The following is a 23,105-nucleotide window of genomic DNA, read 5'->3' on the forward strand; positions in this document are numbered from 1 at the left end:
AATCACAGTCAAAAGAAGGTAATTCTCATAGAATATAATATAATGTTGGTGCCTAAAACGTTTAAGTTGAATCCTTTTGTAAATGACAAAACAAAACATTTGCATATTAAATGCAAAACGCTTATGCAGATCGAAACAAGAGCAAGGATTTTCCAAAAATTCTTCTCAAAGCACATCATCTAGTCAATCAGTGGAATAAACGATAAATAATAGAAAGAAAACTAATTATAAACTGATTTTTTCTTGGACAAACTAACATCGACACACAGGCATAACTTTGTTCTAATTAAGACCGAAAGTGGGAAAATTGCACTAGACAATGAAAGCCTCCCCGTAAGTCAGCCTTTCGACAAATATTTACCCATACTTGGAAATCTATTAACAAGAAACACTCGCTGTCTTAATTTGAACGAGTAGCGCGCGTGCCTGAAAAGAACTGAAATTAACACCACGGGAAGTTACTCACGCGAAACATGTCACTCGCTGTTTACAAATTTCCAAATCGACTATTCGACCCATTAACAACAACCGAGATCTAAGTAAAAACGACACAGCAACTACTGTTTTGAAATCAAAAGAATTAAACATCGATTTCTCAATTTTTCAAATTTCATTACCGTTTCTATTTAATCTAGGCAAAATGATCAGTAACGAAATACCGCGCCAAACGTGGAGTATTTACGAAAATGCAAATTCTACAAGGAAAACGGAGTGCACTAATAACAACTTTCGCGACAGACCGCAAAATTTCCACACTTCCCAACACCTCGAGATAGTCAATCAAAAACGTTTCGGAGAGAGACAGAAAGATCAGAGTTACCTGCTTAAACTGGAGCATGTCAGTAACAACATCCTTAAACTTTGGTTCCAACTCTGTTTCGGTGCCTGTCTTTGGCCCGCGGAGAAGCAAAACATAACGCTCTTTCGGTGTAGTGACACTGCTTTCATCAACTTTTCGAGCGAACACATCCCGAATATATTCCAACGAATATGCAATGATCGTTCCCATTTGTGACTGTCTAACGATCGGGAAACTTTCCAGTGGAATTCCTGCATGAACTGCTTCTTCCGAAGCAGGAAGCACTCTTTCCCTCAAGAACTTTTGCCATCGGCTGTCGTGAATCAATAGGTCGTGATTGAAGATGGAGTGCTGTGTTGTTCGCCATCTTACAACAGTAGCTGTACTGTGTAGTGTTCGTCTGATTGCAAAATAAACAAGAGTACAAGGATTTTTGATCATTTGCGAAACCCAACTGACAGGATAGAGCAGTTTGGAGAAAAATACTCGTGAGGAACTCGCTGTCCTTATGGAAACCGGTCGCGGTCGTCGTCCATGTAATTTGTTTTCGCTCCTTGCTCGGTAAATGAAGTATAAAAGTGAAAGTAACGCCGCGACAGCGACAGCAGCCGATGTAAACAAAATGAGCAGTAAAAGTGGCAGCGGATTCCAATGCAACACGACACACATTTTATGACTTTGGCGATGGCGTTCTCGCCAAGATTATTTCGATTGCACGGCAAACCTGGCCAACACCTGCATATGTTTTGTTTCCGCTTATAATCCCGTCAGACGGCTGTAAAACCAAAGTTCGATGAAGCGGAGTGTTTTTTTGTTGACTGCATGGTCGTCAAACACGTGGATTTGACCTGACTGAATGCAACATCCGCAGGTAGTCACGGATTCCCGCTTCCAGGTCAATCATTCACTTCATTTTTCATGGAGAAAGACTTTCTTCGAGTTGGTCTTCAAGTTACTTTCGAGCGTTAGCAAGCTTCCTGTTTACCTTGTTGAAATTCAGCTCTATAAAATTCCGTGTAAACGTGTAAACAGACAGTGGACACCAAGCGATAGCAAATGGCTTACGCGCGCGCCAAGTACAGTTGAAACCGGACACGCAAAGACAAAGATCTTGAATTTTAATCACCGCACTGAAATATTAATAACTATAAAATGCAAAAATACCAACAAATTTGTTTTTCACATCGCTAATCGGGTATAAAAACCCCAGTTGTTGTAAAGTGGGATCCAAATTACTGCTGGAAATGACCGCGACATACGGTCAATACAAGCAAGAAATTGGTCAAATTTTGCAAGGAATTTATCAGATATTAGTAATATTCTGAGAGTAACACAGTTTTTCGTTTTCACCCGTTAATGTCATTATTCCTTAGAAAATGTAGTTAAATTTAGTATCAAGCAAGTCAGGGAAACAGCCGCAGCTCATGAACAGCAAAAGACTTTAATTACATAAAATAAACAGGGGTAAAAACAGATTTGAACGTTTGTTTATTATGCAAATATAATTCCAAGTGGTAACCAGATGAAGAACAATTCACATTTCACAGTCCATTGAAGCACCAATCAATCTTGTCGTTTCTAAGAGTTCTTCTGAAACAAATAATTTGTTTGTCTTATATTGTGCTCTCTGCTCCTTGTCGATTGGACAGAAAAGGCGTTCGCTAGCGTGAAAAGTGAAAATGAACGCGCACTGCAATTTCAATTTCGAAGAAAGAGACTTCGAAACAGTTGTCAGTCTGAAAGGGTCGTAACCTTTTATCTAAAATGGCGCATATTTTATTTCAAAGTAGGTTCTAGTCGATTGAGCTTCTTTTGCTTTTTATACGCCTACACACATTGACACAGCATGTCACGCTATTTTGGGACAATTTCTACTGGACATTCCCTAAGTTACAAGGCTCCAATTGTACTGTTAAGATGTTTTGATTATATGAAAACTATCCGTTCTCATTTTACTTGAAAACCACAACTAATAGACACACTGAAACTTAGCAACGGCTATGAGCGTGCTTTCTAAATGTAAATTAGCGTTTGAATAGTAATGTTAAGACTTATCCAGAGTTTTCTTTCAATAAGTCGCGACGTCTGACGCGGGTCACGGCAAGAAACATAGTCCGTTGGTCACATCTATTGCTGGCAAAGGGAGACTGTTGTTAATCTAGGAAAAACGGGAACTAGAACTTTTCTTTCTCTTTTCTGTCGATTTGTTAAACAATATTTTTAACTCGGCATATGCTCTAAGAGCATAAACGCCTCATTGAGATACTCCTGTTTTCTTACTTGTCTGGTACCTCAGTACCTCCTTAGTCCACAGATTGTGAATAGTTTGTAGATTCTCATCACCATTAACCTAATTGGTCAGAACCAAGTAAACCAATCCAACACAGGACTGTTCGGTTTACATATTTATTGCCCATTTAATGGTATCGCTAAAAATTCACTGTCGTTAGTGAAAAGCTGCAAGTGGCAACTCCGTCCCCACTCCCCACGCACAAAGAAAGGCGTGCCCGATAGCCTAGGGCTGGTGCATTTTGATTATTTAAAATTTATCACGCAAGTAAAAAAAAATGATGAGGGGGGGGGGGGGGGTAGAGGCTACTGAGAATGACCTTCGGACTGGTACATCATTGTGACAGCTTGCTTGAAGGGTAAGCTCGAAAACTGGTTTTCTTTGCACCCTGCTTACCCCATCTCGAAAGTCAACAATCCCCTCAAAAAAAACAGTGATTCCCTATTGAAAATACCACAAGGGATACAAGTAGATGCCAAATATGTCTTGTTTTGGTAAACCTTATTTCTTTTTCCAAGAAAATACACTGTTGCACAATCGCCGAAAAAGCTAAAAGAGAACCTTTAACAACTCTGTCCAACAGTTATACCACCATGCAAGAGGAACCGAGAGATTTTACTTTATAGCTCGTAAATAATGTAAGCAAAACTGCAGAGGGTAATGACCGTTCCTTACAATCTTTACTCAAAGCTCTGGCAATTTCACATTTGCCACGATTTCGTTGAAAGTTGGGTCGGCCCACGTACGATGTACTTCCTTCAGTTTCCGAACCCAGCTTCGAAAAGAGTCAGTCAGAAGCCTTGTCTATTGTCTTGATATCTTTTGGTATCAACTGTTAGGGCGTATATATGGCCGGATTTACGGCCGGTAAATACCAAACCATATCTTTCCGATACATGTTCCCGCAATATCAGGCTCGTTAGGTCAACCACTGGTAATTTGGTTCGACTACTTCTCGCCAAAACACGAACCATGGCTTGGACAAACTCGCCTGACATGCCGTCGACGCGTACCAAAAAGGTTCCATTAGGTATAAGAAATACTCGCAAAAAAGTGGAAAACCTTTGAAAGTAGCGATAGGAAAAGATTACTTTCCAACCTACGTTTTCACCATGGAAATGCGAAAAGAATCGTTTTTCCTACTACATTAACTGAACACGGGGACGTCCAGGTTTCTTTAAAATATAACTTTAATTTACAAGTAGAGACAGATGGATGTATGGCGGGTAGAGTTGGGTAGTGGCAGATCAAAAGTGCAAAGGAGATGAGTATAAGAAGTCAGTTGCTAATGTAAAATTTGGTAAAATTTAGGCCTGCAGTAATTACGAGAATTTAACCGGCTGAAGGTTTTGTATTCCAAGCGTCGTTCACTTTTGACTTTCAAATCGGTTAGAAATTCTTTTTCTTTTTTTGTCCCAAGCACTTACCGTCAGGCTGTTCAAAGCCTGTTCAGCGGCATCACGTGCAGAGATGTTCTGTACATCATATTCCGTGTTCAGTCTTTCAACTAACTGAATCATCTTCTGCTCGGTTGTATGTGCATCCTGGAAATACTGTATGTGATGAAGATAAAAAATGCACTTTACCACTCAAAAGCTGAAATTCAGATTCAGATCACGGAAGCAATAAAAAGAGAAAAGAGCCCCCCCCCCCCCCCACCCCTTGCCAGATAAATGCGAAAAGCCCCGCAAACGCGCAATGTTTTCCACCAATGAAGTCGGGGTATGGCGTTAATTTTTTTCATTTATATTGACCAAGATAATATTTATCTACGAAATTTCAACTGATTGTAGATTAACAAAATTAATATGAACTTTTGGAGTCGCTAGTTTCAGTCTCACTTTTTTGTTGTGTGTTATTGGAATCCGGGGTTTTTCTCCACACATTACGATACAAAATTAGCTTCAAAAATAAATAAATAAATAAATTGATTAATCAAGAGGACCTATATATATCCAATAAACTGATCACAGCGAGTTATTATTTTTCTTTTTTCAACTTTTTAACGATGAAAGGGTCATGAACCGCGCGCGCAATTCATTCGCCCCTCTTACAATGCCGGGGGTACCAACAAAAGACGATGGATGCTATATAGATCACTGCCAGGTTAGAGAACGTCAACATGTGGAGGCAATAACAAAGTTATCGCACCTGTTGGTACATTTCTGCATTCCTTACGTGCTGCTGAAAGGCGATAATGAGTTGGTTTAACCACCACCACTGACTTCGCATGGCATTCAGGTACGCCTTCATAGAGAGGTAGAAAAGCAATCAAAAACACATCAATAAAACCTCTTTTGTAAGAGAGCAAAGAAAAGAACTGAGCGACTGAGGGCTAGCTAAAGTTCAGCGTCCCCTGGCTTTGTTGCAAATACTCTTCCTTTTCGACCATGGCTCGATGCTTTTTAGTAACAATTATGACTTCTATTCTAGTCTCACCTCAATTGGACCGGGTGCGGGGTGTCCAGTTTGAATCAAATTGTCTCCTTTGGCCAGTAGCATGTTATAATGTGGTTCTCTTTCTCGAATATCAAACTCAAGATTCTGAAATCAAAAGGAAAACAATCCTCAGCGACATGTTTACACTCCTTACCCCTCCCTCCTCAGTCATACCTCTCCGTGCGCTTGCAGTTCTTCGATGTCGAGGTCAGTACAAGACCAGTCACGTGACACCTCTGGCTCCTCTCGTTGGTTCATCCAGATCAACTCTTTAGTGGCTTCACTCATGAAAGCGACCAAACTCTTCAAATGGTTAATACGATCCACAGAACTTTTCTGCAAGATACAAAAGTTACATCTGATCAATAAACCAAAAGAAAACGCGTTTGAAAATGTTCTGAATTTAAATAGATATCACTGTAGTACTATTTAGCTAGAGTCAGGCTTCCGCTCGTCACAGACCAAAAGCATTGCGTGACGTCGGAGAAGAACTGAAGTTGGTACGGGACGCTTCGACTTGAGGGCAATGTTTTCTATAACAACTTTTTTTGAGGGGCGGGGGGGAAGGGGGTAGCGGCGGCTCCGCTTTGAACTTGAGATTCGCACCTTTGTTCAGGGTCCTTGAGCTAGACAGAAGTGTAAATATAAGTCACAAAATTTTGGGGGGGGGGGGGGAGGACCTACGATTGACTAGCATCCTATCCCAGGGGAAGCAGTAAAATCGCCGGTAGTGCCACTGGACCACTTTGGGCTGTACACAGCTACTGTGTAAGGCCGATAAGAGGCTTGTTGCTCGGAACTGAATAGCCGCCGGCTGGTCGACGAACGTACCAAAAAATAACAACAAAAGAACGTACCACAAGGGCTGCGTATTCCTCGTGGATCTCTATGATCTTTTCATGAAGACTTCTGTCCTCAGCCTGAAGCGAAAAAAAAACAATGAAACAGATTAAGACCTCATACATAAAGATTCCACTGGTCAACTGAAGGCCTCTTAGAGCAAAAAGAGTGTCGTTACCAGGTCGGCTCATTATGTAAATTCTCCATACAATATCACTGCATTGTCAAGCAGACAAGTGATAAGAATAAAGAAAATCATCAATGACAGGACACTGCTTTGATGCAAAATATTAAATTCCCAGGATTGACACCAAAGCAAGTGCAAGATATTCAGTTGGAAGAATTGATACATACAACTCGGCCGTTAATTTTTGCGCAACAGACAGTCTTAGATTTAAGATTTTTCGTACAATACTTTATCCTGTTAAAATTGCGGGCAAATCTCACCTCCAGCTTCTTTATTTTGTCCAGTTCGTCTTGGAAGGCCAGCACGGCATCGTGTTGTACATGGTGGTTTTGTTGGTATTTCTGTGCAGATGGTAAATCCAAACCAAAGTCTTCTTTTTCTATGGCGTCCTGTGCAAAACCGAAATGGTGACAAAGGTTTATCATTTGTTAACAAAATCCCTGTGGCCAAAGTAGAGCTTGATGTTGAGGAAAGGGTTGACAAGATGTCCAACGATATGTTGGAATAAAATCTATTCTACTTCAATGAACCATATAATAAATTTTCACCCAGCCATTTTGCAAAGCACTTTCCCAAGAAGTTAGTGACCCGACATAAATCATTCAAAAACAGGACTGCACATCCTTAACATTTCGTTATTTAAATGTTAGCACAACTGCGAAACACTCGTTATTAATTAGACTCGAGTTAATTCCGAGCAGCCTATTTTGGCAGCATACATGTAAGGGGTTCAATTAAAGTAAAAAAAAAAAACACCTTCAAAATTTTCGCTAAGGAAAAACATTTTGAACATGGAAATATCAAATTACCTGTTTCTTGCGACACAGCGTTTTGGAATCCAAGCAGGCCATATTTTCGCAACCAAGCATTATACTACACTTGTCTAAAGGAAGTGAATTCTCTGGAACAACAAACGTACGTGCAAGCACAGACATATTGTCGCCAGTTCCGTTGTAAAATTTATATCTGTCACAGTCTTTGCCAAAACGGTGAGTTCGAATAAATAAATGAATGCACAACAAAGAAATAATGAGACGTTTGCAGTGAACACCTGCTGCTTATGTATCACCCAGCCAAGATAAACAACTTCACCGAGGAAAACCGCAAATAGGTCGAGTAAACAATATTTTGAACATTTTGAAAATGTGCCTAGATCGCATAAAAACAAGAAACCTTGTTTGCTAAGTCTGTGGAAGTATCTTGAAATACGTTTTTCTTCCAATAGGAGTTGTTCCACGAGACGAAATCGTTGCATTTGAAGTTTTCAGTTCTATCGTCGTAAATATAATATCTTCCCATAATTTCTACTGCATTTTTTTCATCTCAAAATCTACGTTTATAAGGAAACTCAAATTCGACTTCCTGTGTTCAAATACCTTCAGTGATTCAAATATATCTGCGTAAACATGGTATTATGCTTTCTGTTGTCGTGTTATCGACAATACAGGGAATGTTCAGCAAAACATTTGCTTAAACTCATTGTGGATCCTGATTTGACAGCACTGTAGCAATCTGTTCGTCGAATTTTCTTCACAATGCAAGGGTATATACCAAAAACACCTTCAGAAAAAGTCATCGACAAAAAAATTTATTTTGACGGTTAGAAAATCTTAAAGCGGTTTTGGTAGTTCAAGAGGATTTTTCTTTTATAAAAACAAAAAAATCGTTTCATTTCTCTTCGCATCTACTTAATCCACGGATGAAAACGCTTGGTCAGCGGCAAGGTTGCATGGCAACATGAAGTATTAACACTAAGGCATGCTGGATAGCAATTTTATTTTCAAAAAAAGTCACTCTCTCTTATCGGCTGTAGCTGATTCGGAACTCACTTGTAACTCTTCTCTCGTACTTACCTTTGTTTCTCTTATCCAGGCCAGCATTGCATCTAACCGGTGTGACTTATCCCCAGTTCCCACCTCCATGTCGAATTTCATCTTCACCCGACTGCGGCCCTGGGGCGAGGCTCCGCTGTCGTTCGAGTCTATGAAGAAAACAAAAGTAAGAAACGTAACTTTCACCTTAGCACTTCTCCAAAAAATTCCAAAGCCGACATTTTGATAGTATCCCTGATTTGGTATCTTCTTTTCTTACCGTCATCTAATCCCTCTGCAGACATGATGCGAGCAACAGTTGTTCTAGTTTCTGTTGGGGTACCCCCTGATGAGCGGTAGGTTCTCTTAGTAATTGTAATGACTTTCCTTCTTGTCTTCACCCCCTCCTCGTCGGGATAATCTGAAGTAGGTGTTGTTTCCTCTGTGGACACAACAGTTTTCTCCACAGGTAACTCCAGTTTCATTTTCTTGCCGTCTGATGTGCTGAAAGTCTGGTAAGTGAGAACTTTAGTGGACCGTGTTTCCAGACGATCTTTCATCTCAGACCAGCGCCTCTCAATGGACTGAACTCTACAAAGAGACGGAATACACGGCAGCTTAAAGGAGCTCAGTCACGTTATTTTGAGTTATTTTGGCCACGTACAAAATTACCTTTAAATTAGAGGAAACCCAAAAATAAAAGTTTACTAAGATAGAAACACAACAAAGAGATAATAATAAACCATAAAGGAACAAGGATGGTGCGCAAACTCTGACGTACATGTAGCTGCTCTAATGGCAGGTTAAAGAACGCTTAGTTTTTACTACAACAAAGCTTTCACGACGACCTGGTTTCGAATGATCTCAGATCTGTCTTTCCGTTTACACAGAAAGGATGAAACCGGGATAGAAGCTATTCAGTTTAGCCGAGAATCGTTAACTTCTAAAACCGAATTAAACAGGATTTTCTATGACTCCGAAACAAAATGCTATGTTCCCGGATGAATCACTGTTTTATCCTAGTAAGAATGTAATTGGTAAATTATCAATGTAAGATGTAATACATGTAAGTCAATATTTCCAAATTTAGTACATGTAGGATAACTTTGCAGTTTTTTTTACAAGTGTATGTTATGTACTGTGTTTTTGTCACCAATAAAAGTTTACAAAAGAAATCACTGTGTTGTTCAAATATGAAACCCTTGTAGTTTAAACGTCTTACGAATCTGATTGTCCTAACGTCACTGGATCCGGAAACGTTTATTCTACCCTCAAGTTATTTAAGAAATCAAGTTGTGATCAGCAACAATTGCTACAAGTTGAACGAGAAAACCTACATGTACTGCTATCGCTGAAGCCAAAGAGGAAACCAACGGTGATTGAAAAAGTAAAACTCGATCGTAATTTTTACAAGTCTGAATTACCAAGTTGCCGGATATAGACTTTCTTCTCACTTACTTGATTCGGAGTTCATCTGCTCGGGAGTAGCGACCAGCAATTAAGATGTCTACACCAGAGATCATGTGCTTGATACTGGACTCGAACATCTGCAGGAATTGTGTCAAAGACAATTAACAGAACGCGATCCACTGGTACCCACAAGAACAGCAAGTTTAATTTTAACGATAGGGTACTTGTACTTTCAAAATAACGTTTACGATTGTAACAATCTACACTTTTGCACAAGGAAAATTCAATCTACTTCCCGATGAAATGTTTTATACCCAACAGAACTTCTTTCGTTGAAATTTTGAGTCCTTTCCTTCATGTGTGTAATCATCCTACTCCAAAGCACAGTGACTGCCGGGGAGAAGGACATGAGGGATAAAAATACACTCCACTTACCACGAGGGACTTTTCAATCTGGTAGAAGTGTTTCCTTCGCGTATCGTTGTCAATGGTATCACCAACTTCCTCTTCCTGTGATTAGGAACAAGTGAAAAGTGTAACTACGTACGAGTCAATTCATTGAACAAAATAAGGGAAGCGAGCAAACAAATGAAAACCACGCCTATCAGCAAAAAGATATTCAACAGGTGAACATTAACACACACCCTGCCATTTCTGGAAAAAGTATTTTTTTTTTTTCAAAATTTCTGTTTATACAGCCCATTGCTTTAAGTTTGGTAATGAGGCACTCCCACGTTAGTTTTCATATGAGGGGTTCTGTGCTAATCAGATGAGATCTTTTGTTGTATGCCTGTACAGTTTGCATAAATTCCGGGGTATAAATACATCTGTAACGTTCCGCATGAGTGGTGCGATGAATGGCTCGGGCTCCAATGCTTTCAGGCAAGACATTTTCCTCCCACACTACCACTGCTATCCCAGGAGTATAACTATAAACGTTAGGACAAACTGACTGAATGCTCGGGAGAGACCTGCAAGGGAGCAAGTATGCCATCCAAGGAGGAGTGGCAATTCTTAGCGTACAGGAAATATGGCCTGCTCCCAATTAGCCGGATTTTCAGATAGCCCGAGTGCGTCTACTTGACCTCGTTTCTCCCTCCTCTCAAGGAGTGAGAGTGAGTGACCTTAGACCGCTGGGAATCAGGCTAGCTCCCAGTGTGAGGCTCCATTCAGAAGGATGTTAGCAATGTTCCTTGTGATACTGAGATCAGACCGGTTAGACGACGGAAATGAAGAGCGATCTTGGTCATTCAACCATAGCCCTTCTTCTTGATCCCGCTCATGACAAGAATCTCAGTTTTACAATGAACTTACTGATTTGATCCTTTCCTCGATGTCATCCAATGAAGCGTCAACAAGTGTTGCCTGGTAACAAAAATAAGACCATGAGATGTTAAAAACAAAACCCAATGACCGACTACTGGACTACTGGTACGGTAACGCGAAGGGCATGGGTTCAAATCTCACTGAAGCCCCACAATTTACCAAACTTCTAAACAAGGATGATGAAATTTTTCACTTTACTGGATCCACAGTTCACACGATTTCACTCATATACAATAAATGGCGCTAAATCAGGTTTTTATATCTATTCTATGTCCAATAGTTGAGTAACTCTCAGTCCCTATCGACTGACTCAGATCTGTAACCATTACCAACAAATTGTAATCTGAGTTTTCAGAAGTCGCTCAAAACGTTTCGTTAACATATGCACTCCACAGGGCAAGTCCTGCTATTGTCTTTCTGTTGTGTACTTAACTCTTACAAGCGTTAAGATGGGTGTTGCCCAACTTTTGGAGCAGCGAGATAAAAGGGAGCCAACCCTATAATGGAGTAGCATTCCATCCAGAGGGAGTGGTACTACAGGTATTCTCCTTATGTATCTACCGAAATGGTAATTAGAAGCTAGCCTGGTGAGATGCCAAGCTTGTAATGAAAAATACAATTTTACTTTTCTACAACCAAAAATTTTTGTACTGACCTCTTTTTGAATTTTTTCTGCCACTTGATACATCTGTTCAAGCCTGAAGAGTTACCAATACAAGCAAGTCATTGGTAAGAGCATCCTGACAGAAATCCCTCTCAAACACTGTTAATAATGGCCAATTTTGACCATTCTATCTTCTATGACATTTTTTTATTTCATGCATTTTTTTTTCTGAAGTTTAATTTTTTTGATCACAATAAAAGTAGAAATCAGCTTAACCCGGCCTATTCAACAGAAAAACAAAGTTCAACATGTGACTAACCTGGTTAGCTCAATTCTCAGTGACTTGTTGTAGTTATCCTGTGTCTCAACAAGCTTTGACCATGACTATCACAAAAACAATTAGGCTCAGTACACAACAAATGCATATTTTAACGTTTTAAAAATATAAGGTGGATCCAAACCCTACATACAGAATTTTTTAAACTTCGCCAAAAGTTGCGTCTTATCATGCTTATCCAAATTTGATAATACAAATACATTTCACGATGCCGTTTTTGAATTATAAGCTGCAATTAAGGGTGTTTTTAGCAGTTCATACTGTTGCTATGGTAACCTATTATGTCACAAAAATGATAACAATGTGTTCACCAATGATTGGGCAGTTTTTTGATACCATGATTGTAGCATCAAGTGATAAAGAGTGGTTATAATGACCCATCAAAATCTAAGTGTTGGAAACTGTTTTGAGTCACCTTATAAGCTAAAGAGAAATCTCTGGAAAATTTCAAAATTGGACTATGACCTCATAAATCTATCTATGACCTTATAAATCTATCTATGACCTTATAAATCTATCATTATGTTCAAACTATTCAATGTAGTTTTCCTTCTAATAAGTATTGTTTTCATTGTAACTAGGATTGTCATTAGGATGTAAAATTTCAGAGTCTATTTTTACTATTATAATAATACAGTTTTGTAAGTAAGGCCTGATGTTCTATTACCATTTAGTGTAAATCTACTAGCGTTCTATCGTGAATGCCATTCTCTGATTGGCTACACTACTCACTATCTATTCTGTGATAGATAGTAGCATAGCAATGTGCCCTTGATAACAAAATGACAGCCGCTTCTTAGCCTTTTCAAAGTGTCTGTGAAGAGGATTTGGATAAAGTTTTGAGCAGCTTTCAGATTTATGCTAAAACAATTAAATTATTCGCTCTCAATTTCTATCGTGTGATAGTTGACGAGGGCGCAGCCTGAGTCAACTATCACACGATAGAAATCGAGAGCGAATAATTTAATTGTTTAATATAAATAACTGTGCACAAGTCACTTGAAAAAAGGCAGTTCTCACCACTTCCAATTCCCTGGGACTACATTCATAAGGAAACTCTAGCCAGGTTGCCATGGGGCCATAAAGAGCCTGATGGACAAATTATGAAAGCATAATGTTACTATTCATATTTTTATTGCAGTATAGAGACAACTGGTTTAAAATTGTTTTCTAATGTACAGCTGTCTTGTGTAGTTTGGGGCCATCAGGCAGATAGGTGATTTGATTGAGATGTCCAAACAATCTAAATTTGAAGTACATTACATGAATACAGAAACCAAAACAATTTCCTCAGTTGATTGCCTAGACTAAACATCGTACCAATGGAATGACTGACCCTTGAAGCCTGACACAAAGCCTTTAACTGAGCAAATGTAAGCTCGTGTCAAACGTTTATCAAGTATCATGGGTTTGCCCAGTTGAAATAAAGATTTGATAAAAGATCTAATTTTTTTTGCTTGCCTCGATCATTAGTTTTGCTGGTTTGCTTACAACTTCAAGGTTATCAACATCATTTAAATTAGTTCTTCAAACTCCTTGACAGAGCAGGAAAAGCAATCATTTTGTTTGTGGCATCCAAACAGTGTGCACAGGTCTGCATATATGTTTAAGTTCTGAGATAACCATACCTGGAGTTCACGGAAGACCATTTTCAAAGAATGCCTAGAGGCTTCCATGTCAGGAAATTCACCAATGCGATAACGGTTGTAATCAACTATCAGCTCCTGAAGAAGTTACAAACAAGAAATATTTCATTAGGTCATTAAAGTGCCAATGAAGTAAAAAATAATTCCTGCTTGTTTGAAAGGCTTTTCAAAGTAAAGAAGAATGGCATTTTCCTTTCTGGAATGTCTCTTTTCATTTTTAGAGATATTTACGTTTTTTGTAAGGAAAGTGATGACGTCATAGGTGGTTCCACTAAAACAGCACAACACTCAATCGAGAATAACTCTAGAAATATTAAAGCAGAGTTCTTTAAACTTGGCACCAGAAATGTACATCACAAAAGAAACAGAATGACATCCGTCGTGCCATTGCCATGACAACAGTTATGCCGCTGGTCCTGTTTTAATTAAGACTAAAATTTCCAGATTTTATCTTAAACAAGGATCATCCACCCCCACCAATCTAATGGGGAGAGTTAAGACAATATGGGAATCATGTGTGTTCTGAGCAAGACCCTCTGTCCCACCTTAAAAGGTTGCAAATGGGGATATTTGGTTTTTCACAGAATGAGACTGGAGCCAAGAGTGTTGCCATGGCAACAACATAGTAGGTGTCATTCTGTTTCTTTTGTGATGTACATTCCTGGTGCCACGTTTGAAGAACACTGCTTTAATATTTCTAGAGTTATTCTCGATTGAGTGTTGTGCTGTTTTGGTGGAACCACCTATGACGTCATCACTTTCCTCATTTGCATAATACAAAAATGTGAATATCCCTAAAACAAAAAAAGATATTCCAAAAAGGAAAACGCCATTCTTCTTTACTTTGGAAAGCCTTTCAAATAAGCAGGAATTATTTCTTACTTCATAGGCACTTTAAAATACAATTTAAACTTGCACCAACCAACCTTTATTCCTTGGACAGTCTTTGGGAACCTCTGTTTTTCCAGTCTTTGTATGACTCTGTTAATTTCCACCACAAGCACCTTTGCCAGGTTACAGTACTCTTCAAACTTAAAGAGCTTTTCCTACAAAAGAGAATAGGACAGGAAATGCATTGTGCATGAAATCTGAAATGACTAAACAATACTTATTAGAGATTGCATCCATTAAAGTGCAGTTTGATAATTTTTGGCATTAAAGCCACGGGATGGAAAAAGAGGTTGGAATAACAAGATCTTGTGAACTTCTTGTTCACATTTACAACATATACACTTACATTATCATGCAGTGCTTCCTGAACAGTGGGCTCTTTTGGAAATATTTCGTACAGTGAGGAAACATAAGTCATAACTGACTTTTCATCTGGATGGTCTGTGTGAACCAAGTCTAACACAAAAAGAAAAAAACAGGTGAGTAACTATAACAAAAGATTTGTCATGGCAGACTCCGGGTAGGAATCTAATCTACTAACCATAAGACAATCTCACCTTAAAATGCTTTCTTAGAAGCAATACATGTACCTCATTTAATGAAGTAATAATGGGACAATGTTAGAGAGCAACGCTAGACACAAGACACAAGGAGGATTTGGGCTCAAGGTTGCATTTGATGTATACATGTACCTAAACACATGACATAATTATATTGACCTTGGTGGTATGAGATACACATATTGACAAATAATTATTCATTCCTTTTTTTTAACCTTCAACATCCAACAGCCTAGGAACACCAAGTTCTTTCTCTGCAACATGAAATGAGTACTCCAGATTTTGATCAGGGCTTGCTTTATTCAGCTTTGAAAAGTCCACAAGATCTGGCCTATCATTAGGCAAAAAATATCATTAATTAAAATATCATTAATTATTACAATGAACGTTGGCAATGTTTCCAAGAATTTTGATGTGTATTGAATGTGGTAAGCTCTAGTGACTTCATCACATAAACAGAAACTGTCACTTTCTTTCACTTTTATTAGTTACCTATATCTGTGGATAATTGCATTGAAAGCTAGGCCATCTTTCCATGATGAGGTAAAGTTTCCAACTTCCACTGAAGGGTACCTGGAAAAAATTTTTTTTTCTGATCAATTCATTACTTTTAGAGTCAGAATCTTTAACACCTAAAGAAAAGACATGCTGATATCAAACAAACAGTAAGCAGTTTTTCATTCAATCAACAAGCTAATCCATTAACAAAAAAATTAAATACCCTTTCTACTGTAACTGGATAAAACTTTTCAACTTAAGGAGGAGGGGCATTGGGGTATATTAGAAACTGCAAAACCGAAGGAAAAATTATCCAAAACCGCAAAAAAAATTCGACCAAAACCGAAAACCGTATACAACACCGCCAAAAACCAATACAATAGTGACAAGTGGGGCATACAGAGCAAACTATACTAACACTAATTTTATCAAAGTATTTGTGAATGTCATGGACTTGTCTGAAGCCTTCGTATCTTTTAGTATCATTTAGCTTCTGCAGGCTTCTCTCTTCCCTTTTCACTTTAGATCTAAACATGTTTTGCTTTCAAAAATTCTCACCGTCTTTCACCCCCTCCTCCTTAAAAAAAAAAACGCAACACAATCCACAATTGCTTCTTCCGTTGCTGGCACGGAAGGTACGATGACCAAATGATTGCTCTGGTCTGCGAGGTCAAAGTCTCAGGCGTCATTCAAGATGTGTGATCCCCTACCATGACATTTAGTTTGTCACGCATTCCACTCAATAACTTTGGCATTTCACGGCTACCGGAACCCAAATAGGACAAAATAGGAAAAACCAAATACCACATTGGATACCAAAACCAAAAAACATGAAAACTGAAAACCAGATGCTAAAAAGCGAAAAATCTACAAACCGCAATGAACACAAAAACCGAAAAACTGAAGTCTTTTGGCACAAAAACTGAAAAACCGATCTAAAAAACAGCCAAAACCGCAAACCGAAAATCCCAATCCCCCCTCCTTAAGCCCAGTCCCCTTTTCACTTTCAGAAGTCTTTTTTTTGTACTATCTCATTATTTATTAATATCTAATAACTTACCTTATCAAATAATCAACCATGTAAAGTAAACCTTGGCACCTTTACCAAACTTTCATATTTAGACATTTTTCCAACATACTTTACGCTTAATTAAATAATTTCTGTGCAACCAATAACCAAGGCTACAAATAGAATGATCAATAAAAAGCTATAATTTGCAAAGGCTTCTACTGTTCCAGCCAATTGCTTTGTAGTTGTCAACAAATACTTCGACTTGTTAGAGTTTGGATCTCATAAAGTGCAAATTCAGTGGAATATTAGTTTCAAGCATTATAATAGGACTGTGAAAATTGCATCATTGTGATTGGTTGAAAGAAGGGAAATTCTTCGTTCATTTTCAATTCCTCAGTCATATAAGAAATGAATAACAGTATAAAAGCTCCAGCAAGCAAGGATTTACACAAGTTATGGCATTTGAAAATTCTTTCAAACAGTACTCACCTAAAGGCTGATGCAATATGGAGAAAATTTGCAAATGTCACTTCTAGTGTAAATCCTTATTTTACTTGCATTCATCTGATTACCTTATATACTAATCTTTCTACAAAGAACTGCAGTTACTCACGACTGATTCATTCATTCATTTATGCAGTTACCGGTAAACCCTGCTATCTCAACCTGTTAAGGGCACTAAGATAGTTTGAGATGTCGGAGAATTTAGATAGCTGATAGCAAGTGCCTTAAATAGTGGGGGTTTCATTAAAGTATTCAGCAGGAAGGCAATTGGTTTTCACAGGCAGACTCGTTTTGAACTTGCTGCTATCTGGAACTCGAGAACTGAATGATACCATTTTCTCTTGGATATACTTTAGTTCATGATAATATTTCAGGAGTTTCATTAACGGCCAGGCATGGGGCAAATTGACCAGCTTTGAGGACAAGTTTGCCTGCCTGGTTTGACCATCTAGAGGAATTTTTTCTTTACTTAGAAGTTCAGTTTGAGATAACCAAGTTTTGAGATAACCAGGTTCTATTGTATATTTTCTGATGTACATACACATAATCACTCTGGAATACATGCAGATAAAGATTTACATAGAAATAGAGCCAAAACACAGCATACCCCTGAGTTACTTTCTGTGCCCACAGGAGAAGTGCCTCTTTGGCTGTCATTTGGTCCTGTTTTCCAACAACTTCCACCTCTGATATCTACATATATTAATACAGTAGCAAGTCAGTACACAACATATGTTTGGGAAACAGGTTTTAAAATCATTGAAGTAATGGTTGGAAGCATTTTCAATCAACAACCGTGTACATGTACTGATAGGTGGAGTGGGTTAGATATAGCCTGGAATCCCATAGGACAGACTTATATTTGTACAAGGATCTTGCCTAAACTTCAAGCTTACATGAATGGAATGCTGTTATAAACTAACATCAAAATTTATGAAGATACATGTAAAAAGTCTCTACAGTAGCAATATAATATAAAGAATAAAATGAACCACAGTTGTGAACTTTAATGTCACTCTTTTAGAGATTTCATGACCTCAACAAGTTTAAGAGGATCATTATATGTGTGTAAAGGATTTGGAATCCAAGATGGAGGGAGGTGGGGCATTAATATTTTTGGAAGTTCACCGCAACCCATACATATTTACCATTAATTTGTATCTAACCTGGTAGTGCAAGATGATTGTCCATATCAACCCAAGGGTAAGTTTGGGATTACCATCCACAATGTCTTCGCTTCGAATGTTCACAAGTTTAACCTGAAGTTACAAAAACACCAGTGACATCGAGTTTTGTGTGAGGACTACAGAAGTGAAGGGAAAGTTGACAAGATCTTGTTCACGGATGTGTACTATACTGGAAAGCAAGGTGGGAAGGGTATTGCACTGTTTTATTTTGGGCTACTGAAGCTCATAGTTCTTGTGTTTTGTTTAGGGACTACATGTATGTAGGCATTTTACTTCACTGTGTCTTTTTTCACCTAAATAAAAATTCATTTTCTTGTATACCTGCTGGGACTGAAGAAACTCCAATGCAGTCTGGACATTCTGAAGTCTGTGAAATCGTAACTGACCTCTTTCTCTTGGCTAAAAAAATATATAAGAAAAGCTTTTTATTACATGCATGTATTAAATAAACAGCTGGATCACTTAAAATCAGTGAAAAGAAAAACACAAATCAAATTCTGCAAGAATGAAAAATGCCATGGAATCACAGTCATGCTTTTTGATTAGTGTTCCACAGCTGTTAAACAACACCTAAGTTTTCAACCTCATACAGAAATGTGGCCAATACAATCATGTTGATTACACAAACTTCCTTTTGGTTAAATCTGCAAATGGGTCAGCCATACCCCTGAAACTAATTTCAGTTTTGCAGCATAAGCAAGTTACAGAGCTCTCCAAGTAATTTATTGCCAGTATGTGGGATTGCAGATGGCATTTAACCTGTAGTCATACATGGTGTCGGCAAAGGAATCACCTCACTAATGTGGGTGACCTAAAACTACACTGTATGAGCCTAAAGATAACGATATGAAAAATGTTTAAAGCCGTGAGAGAATTTCAAACCCCTCCTTAGGCCGAAAATGTCTCGGCATAATTATTATTCTATCCCAATTTTGGAACACCAACTCCCTTGACCTCATGAAAGACAAAGGATCCTTCTAAAGGAAGATTTGTAAGCTTAAAATACTTGAAGATCTTTGATGATAATTTTGACAATCGTAAAGAATTATGAGCAGGATTATCTTGAAGATCTCAGTAATCTTCAATAGAATCTTCAAAAACTCCTCACCAAGATCTTCAAAGATCTTGAAAAATTTTTGGCAAGGATTTGGTACAGTCAGTACATTTAAATAACAACATTTAGCTGATGGTATAGTGGTAAATAGCTATAGACACCTGTATACCAGGGAAAACGTACCAAGTTAGTTTTACAAAGAAGCTCTAACAGTAGTAAAAGATTATTTCCATCTCGAAGTTCTTCATAAAGATCCAAAATTCTCACATTAACCTAAGGAGAGAATTCAAAATGATAAGAGGTAAATTTCATCTGGATATCTTACACATCAATATTACTGGAGAAGTACATGTACATGATCTCTCTTTGATTTATATGACCCAGCAGAGGAAAATATTGTAAAATGGCAGATTTTGAAAATAATGTTGACTTGTAAATAACCTAGCTAGCCATATAATAACTCTCCCCTGGATCAGTGGCAATAGGTCCATAAGTGATATATGTAATATAGGTCCATAAGTGATATATAATATAGGTCCATAAGTGATATAAACTGCTCCAATAATGTTCTCATTTCTTTCCTCATTACAATTGTTCCATTACAGCAGTATTAAACACCAAGTTAACATGCAGTGTACCTTTGTGTAACTATTTTTTAAATTTAATAATTATGTGAACAAAATAAAAATTAACTATAAATATATAAATAAAATTATTTTTAAACAGAGTTATTAAGTTCGTAAATAAACTAAATGGAAACAAAAGATATTCTGCTCAATTGAAAAGAATGCATAATGAAAACAAATTCTTCCAATGGTATTTAATTTTTTGGACAGCATGCAGGATCAAATTGGCAGATCACATATGGGAACTCCCTTGAAAAACAAAACAGGAAAACATGCCACGGTTTCCTGTTTTGTTACAAAATGTTGCTTGCTGGTCTTACATAAATTTTCTAAATAGCTACATGTTTTGGGACTTAAACTACTTTATATACCTCATTTACGATAAATGCCTTAATGTGTATAAAGTAGAGAGATTGAGATTGGTACATTATCCATGAGATTTCATCAAAGATTTCACCTACAAAAATAGTGTTTAACACGTTTCAAAATTTCAAGACCTTATAAGTACAGCATTACATTCACAGAAAAAAATGTGCTAAACTCTTTATCAAAAAGAATAGGTTCCACTCTTCATCTATTGTACTGTAAAGTGAATTCAGTAACATTACTGTGAAACCACAAATAGTCGTGGTTTAGCTATAATAACAGAACGAATTTGATGGCAAAGATCATCTCTTATCAGACTAAAGTTTCAGATGTTCATATTAATTTTTGGATACGAAATTTAATCATACGGTAGATAACGTGTGTAAATTGTAGCAACGGGAGCTGCTGTAACGTACACTGAAATTGACAACCAGCAGTTAATTATGTCAGTGAAATTGACAAGCTTACTTTCTGAAGATGGTTGTTGACCCATTTTGTAAAAGTCTTCTTTTGAACGGCATCTCTGTGATCTGTGAGGAGACAAAAGAAACGTTGGAGCCATAATAAGTTGTAAAATAGCCTCCAATTAAATCCGACGAGCTCCAGTTGTTCTCCTTTACGTAAAAATTGTAAATTAACGGGCGTTTAGATTGCTTTTCCGTGGTACTAAACCAATGTAAGCCTGACATAACACCACGCAAAACCAAAGGCTCTTTATATTTGTAGTAACTCAGAAAATTTGGCGTTCAATAATTTCCACTGTTGATATTGGGCACCTATTTAAGCGAAGCAACGCTTCTTATCTGCTTAAAACTACTAGTTCACATGTAATTCCGTTAATTCGACCTCTTTGCTCTCATCAACTATTCACATTACTGCAAAAACAAGACGCCTAGATTTCACGAGACTAAGTGTCTTTCTTAACAGCACGACACATGGACCGCACTAATTACCTGGTTCACTCCGCCTCAACTCGATCATGAGCTCATAAACATTCTCGTCTTCTTCCTCAACCTCCCCTGACTCGTGGTCCGCCATTTTATTTTGTTGCCGTGGTGCTAGCTCACGAATAAATGACCTAGGCAGGTCTGATTACTCGCGAGTGAATAATGCAGCTATTCAAGGTCATTTCACAGCCAGTCTTGAAAAGAAATTATCCTTGAACATCGCCTTGTTTTGGTCACAGAGTGAGCGATATTATTCAAAACACCAGACGGAAAGAGGGCTGCAAGGGCAACTAATACTGCACAAAACGCCCGCTAATACACGAAGTTACCATATCATTCGCGCAGAATTTTCTTGAGGGTTCGAATCCAGATGATGTTTTATGCAACAGGAATTTAAATTTCCCCTCCCAAGAGATAAAGAAAAGTGTTCTGCTCTCCTTCACTGAATCAGCTGAATGCGTGATGTGCGAAATGTTGGAGCGTACTGTGACCGAACAGCAGAATCTGAATAGACTTATCTTGGCCAATATAAGTTTCTGAAATATGAGAGCGAGCGATCTTTGGGGTGTGGGGACAAAACAATGTGCTAAATGACCTCCTCCAATAGTTATCATACAGTCCGATAAATTCTTAATTTAATGCAAATGCTAGGCCAAACGGAACGGTTCGTCGACAGCTTTTCTAGACGTAATATCATTATATATTTTTTTAATCAACTTTCGTTATCTCTTGCTACTTAGCTGAGCTCGTGAGAGTTTATTTGCCTTGTCCTGAGTTAGGACGCAGCCGAACTCCTTATCTCACGCAAATTGTATTTTGTAATAAACAAAACGTGTTTTGAGGAAGACACTGGAAATTCGAAAAAGGCAATGACAGTGACATAATTGCTCGTTTTGAGTTATGAGGCAGACGTCTTTTTAATTTTAAAGGATATAGAAAATGGCAGTGTTATTGCAGCCAAGAACAATAACAAATAATTCAATTGACAGTCTCGAAACAGTTAACAAACATCAAGTTATTTTCTTGCCATGAAGTTGATGTATTAAACATATTACAACCAAAAACGACATGCTAGACAGCCATTAGATAGTGGCTCGCTATTACTGAAGATTTGGTCAGCTTAATTATAATACTGAACTCAGAGAGACTTCAAAGAAAACAAAATTAAACAAGCAATTGTCCAACACAGCAAAGAGTGAATTGGTACAGTTTCATTTGAAGCGTTTCCTCGTGAACAGATCAGTACCAGAAAGAACATAATCATTTCATTTAAGTTAATCAGCTTTTCGAAAGTAAGGGTGGAATTATGCCCAAAAAAGCACGCTTACCAGCAATTTTACACACCGCTCTGTCAGCAACGTTCGACGGGCTTCGAGTTCCAGAACGAGACCTCGGCCTGCCGTGAATCGGAGTACTTGGCCTAGACATAGCAGACAGTAAAAGGTGGCGACAACTTCATCGTCTGCTCAGCCAAAAAGGAACAAGTGTTTGTCACACGGGTGAATCTTGGGTTTGGCATCACAACCGACGACCAGAAATTTCCACATGCAAATAAAAATTATAAAGGGAACTTACGTTAGTTACTGGTGTCACTTCAAAGACAACAAGCGAGCGCTTGACTCACAGTGTTCTACAATACCTCGTATCGCCAACACAACGAACAAAGTAAAGCAGCTCCAAGGCACTAAATTAAAAATATAACAGGGATCGCAAAATTTTCCTCTTCACCGATGGGCCACCATGTTTTCCCACGCTTTGAATATTCATAACT

General features: G+C 38.1%; 1 protein-coding gene across 1 annotated transcript in view; it reads right to left on the minus strand.

Annotated features, from left to right (window-relative positions):
- LOC145463982 (uncharacterized) overlaps positions 1 to 23,105 on the minus strand; it is a 126,383-nt gene extending 103,278 nt beyond the window's left edge. Inside the window, exons 1-26 of the mRNA XM_081447781.1 lie at positions 22,974 to 23,105; positions 22,663 to 22,839; positions 20,856 to 20,917; positions 19,579 to 19,668; positions 18,663 to 18,740; positions 18,321 to 18,413; positions 17,762 to 17,847; positions 15,633 to 15,713; positions 15,356 to 15,471; positions 14,927 to 15,036; positions 14,616 to 14,735; positions 13,672 to 13,767; positions 13,064 to 13,132; positions 12,026 to 12,090; positions 11,758 to 11,800; positions 11,091 to 11,141; positions 10,212 to 10,286; positions 9,825 to 9,913; positions 8,647 to 8,957; positions 8,409 to 8,536; positions 6,816 to 6,944; positions 6,386 to 6,448; positions 5,703 to 5,864; positions 5,529 to 5,633; positions 5,241 to 5,336; positions 4,517 to 4,642 (exon numbers count right to left, since the gene is read on the minus strand). Of these exons, the coding sequence (XP_081303907.1) occupies positions 4,517 to 4,642; positions 5,241 to 5,336; positions 5,529 to 5,633; positions 5,703 to 5,864; positions 6,386 to 6,448; positions 6,816 to 6,944; positions 8,409 to 8,536; positions 8,647 to 8,957; positions 9,825 to 9,913; positions 10,212 to 10,286; positions 11,091 to 11,141; positions 11,758 to 11,800; positions 12,026 to 12,090; positions 13,064 to 13,132; positions 13,672 to 13,767; positions 14,616 to 14,735; positions 14,927 to 15,036; positions 15,356 to 15,471; positions 15,633 to 15,713; positions 17,762 to 17,847; positions 18,321 to 18,413; positions 18,663 to 18,740; positions 19,579 to 19,668; positions 20,856 to 20,917; positions 22,663 to 22,762 (2,544 nt within the window). The 5' untranslated portion in view covers positions 22,763 to 22,839; positions 22,974 to 23,105. The remainder of the gene's footprint in view (positions 1 to 4,516; positions 4,643 to 5,240; positions 5,337 to 5,528; positions 5,634 to 5,702; positions 5,865 to 6,385; positions 6,449 to 6,815; positions 6,945 to 8,408; positions 8,537 to 8,646; positions 8,958 to 9,824; positions 9,914 to 10,211; positions 10,287 to 11,090; positions 11,142 to 11,757; positions 11,801 to 12,025; positions 12,091 to 13,063; positions 13,133 to 13,671; positions 13,768 to 14,615; positions 14,736 to 14,926; positions 15,037 to 15,355; positions 15,472 to 15,632; positions 15,714 to 17,761; positions 17,848 to 18,320; positions 18,414 to 18,662; positions 18,741 to 19,578; positions 19,669 to 20,855; positions 20,918 to 22,662; positions 22,840 to 22,973) is intronic.

The sequence above is a fragment of the Orbicella franksi genome, chromosome 12 (assembly GCF_964199315.1).
Source record: "Orbicella franksi chromosome 12, jaOrbFran1.1, whole genome shotgun sequence".
Lineage (NCBI taxonomy): Eukaryota > Metazoa > Cnidaria > Anthozoa > Scleractinia > Merulinidae > Orbicella > Orbicella franksi.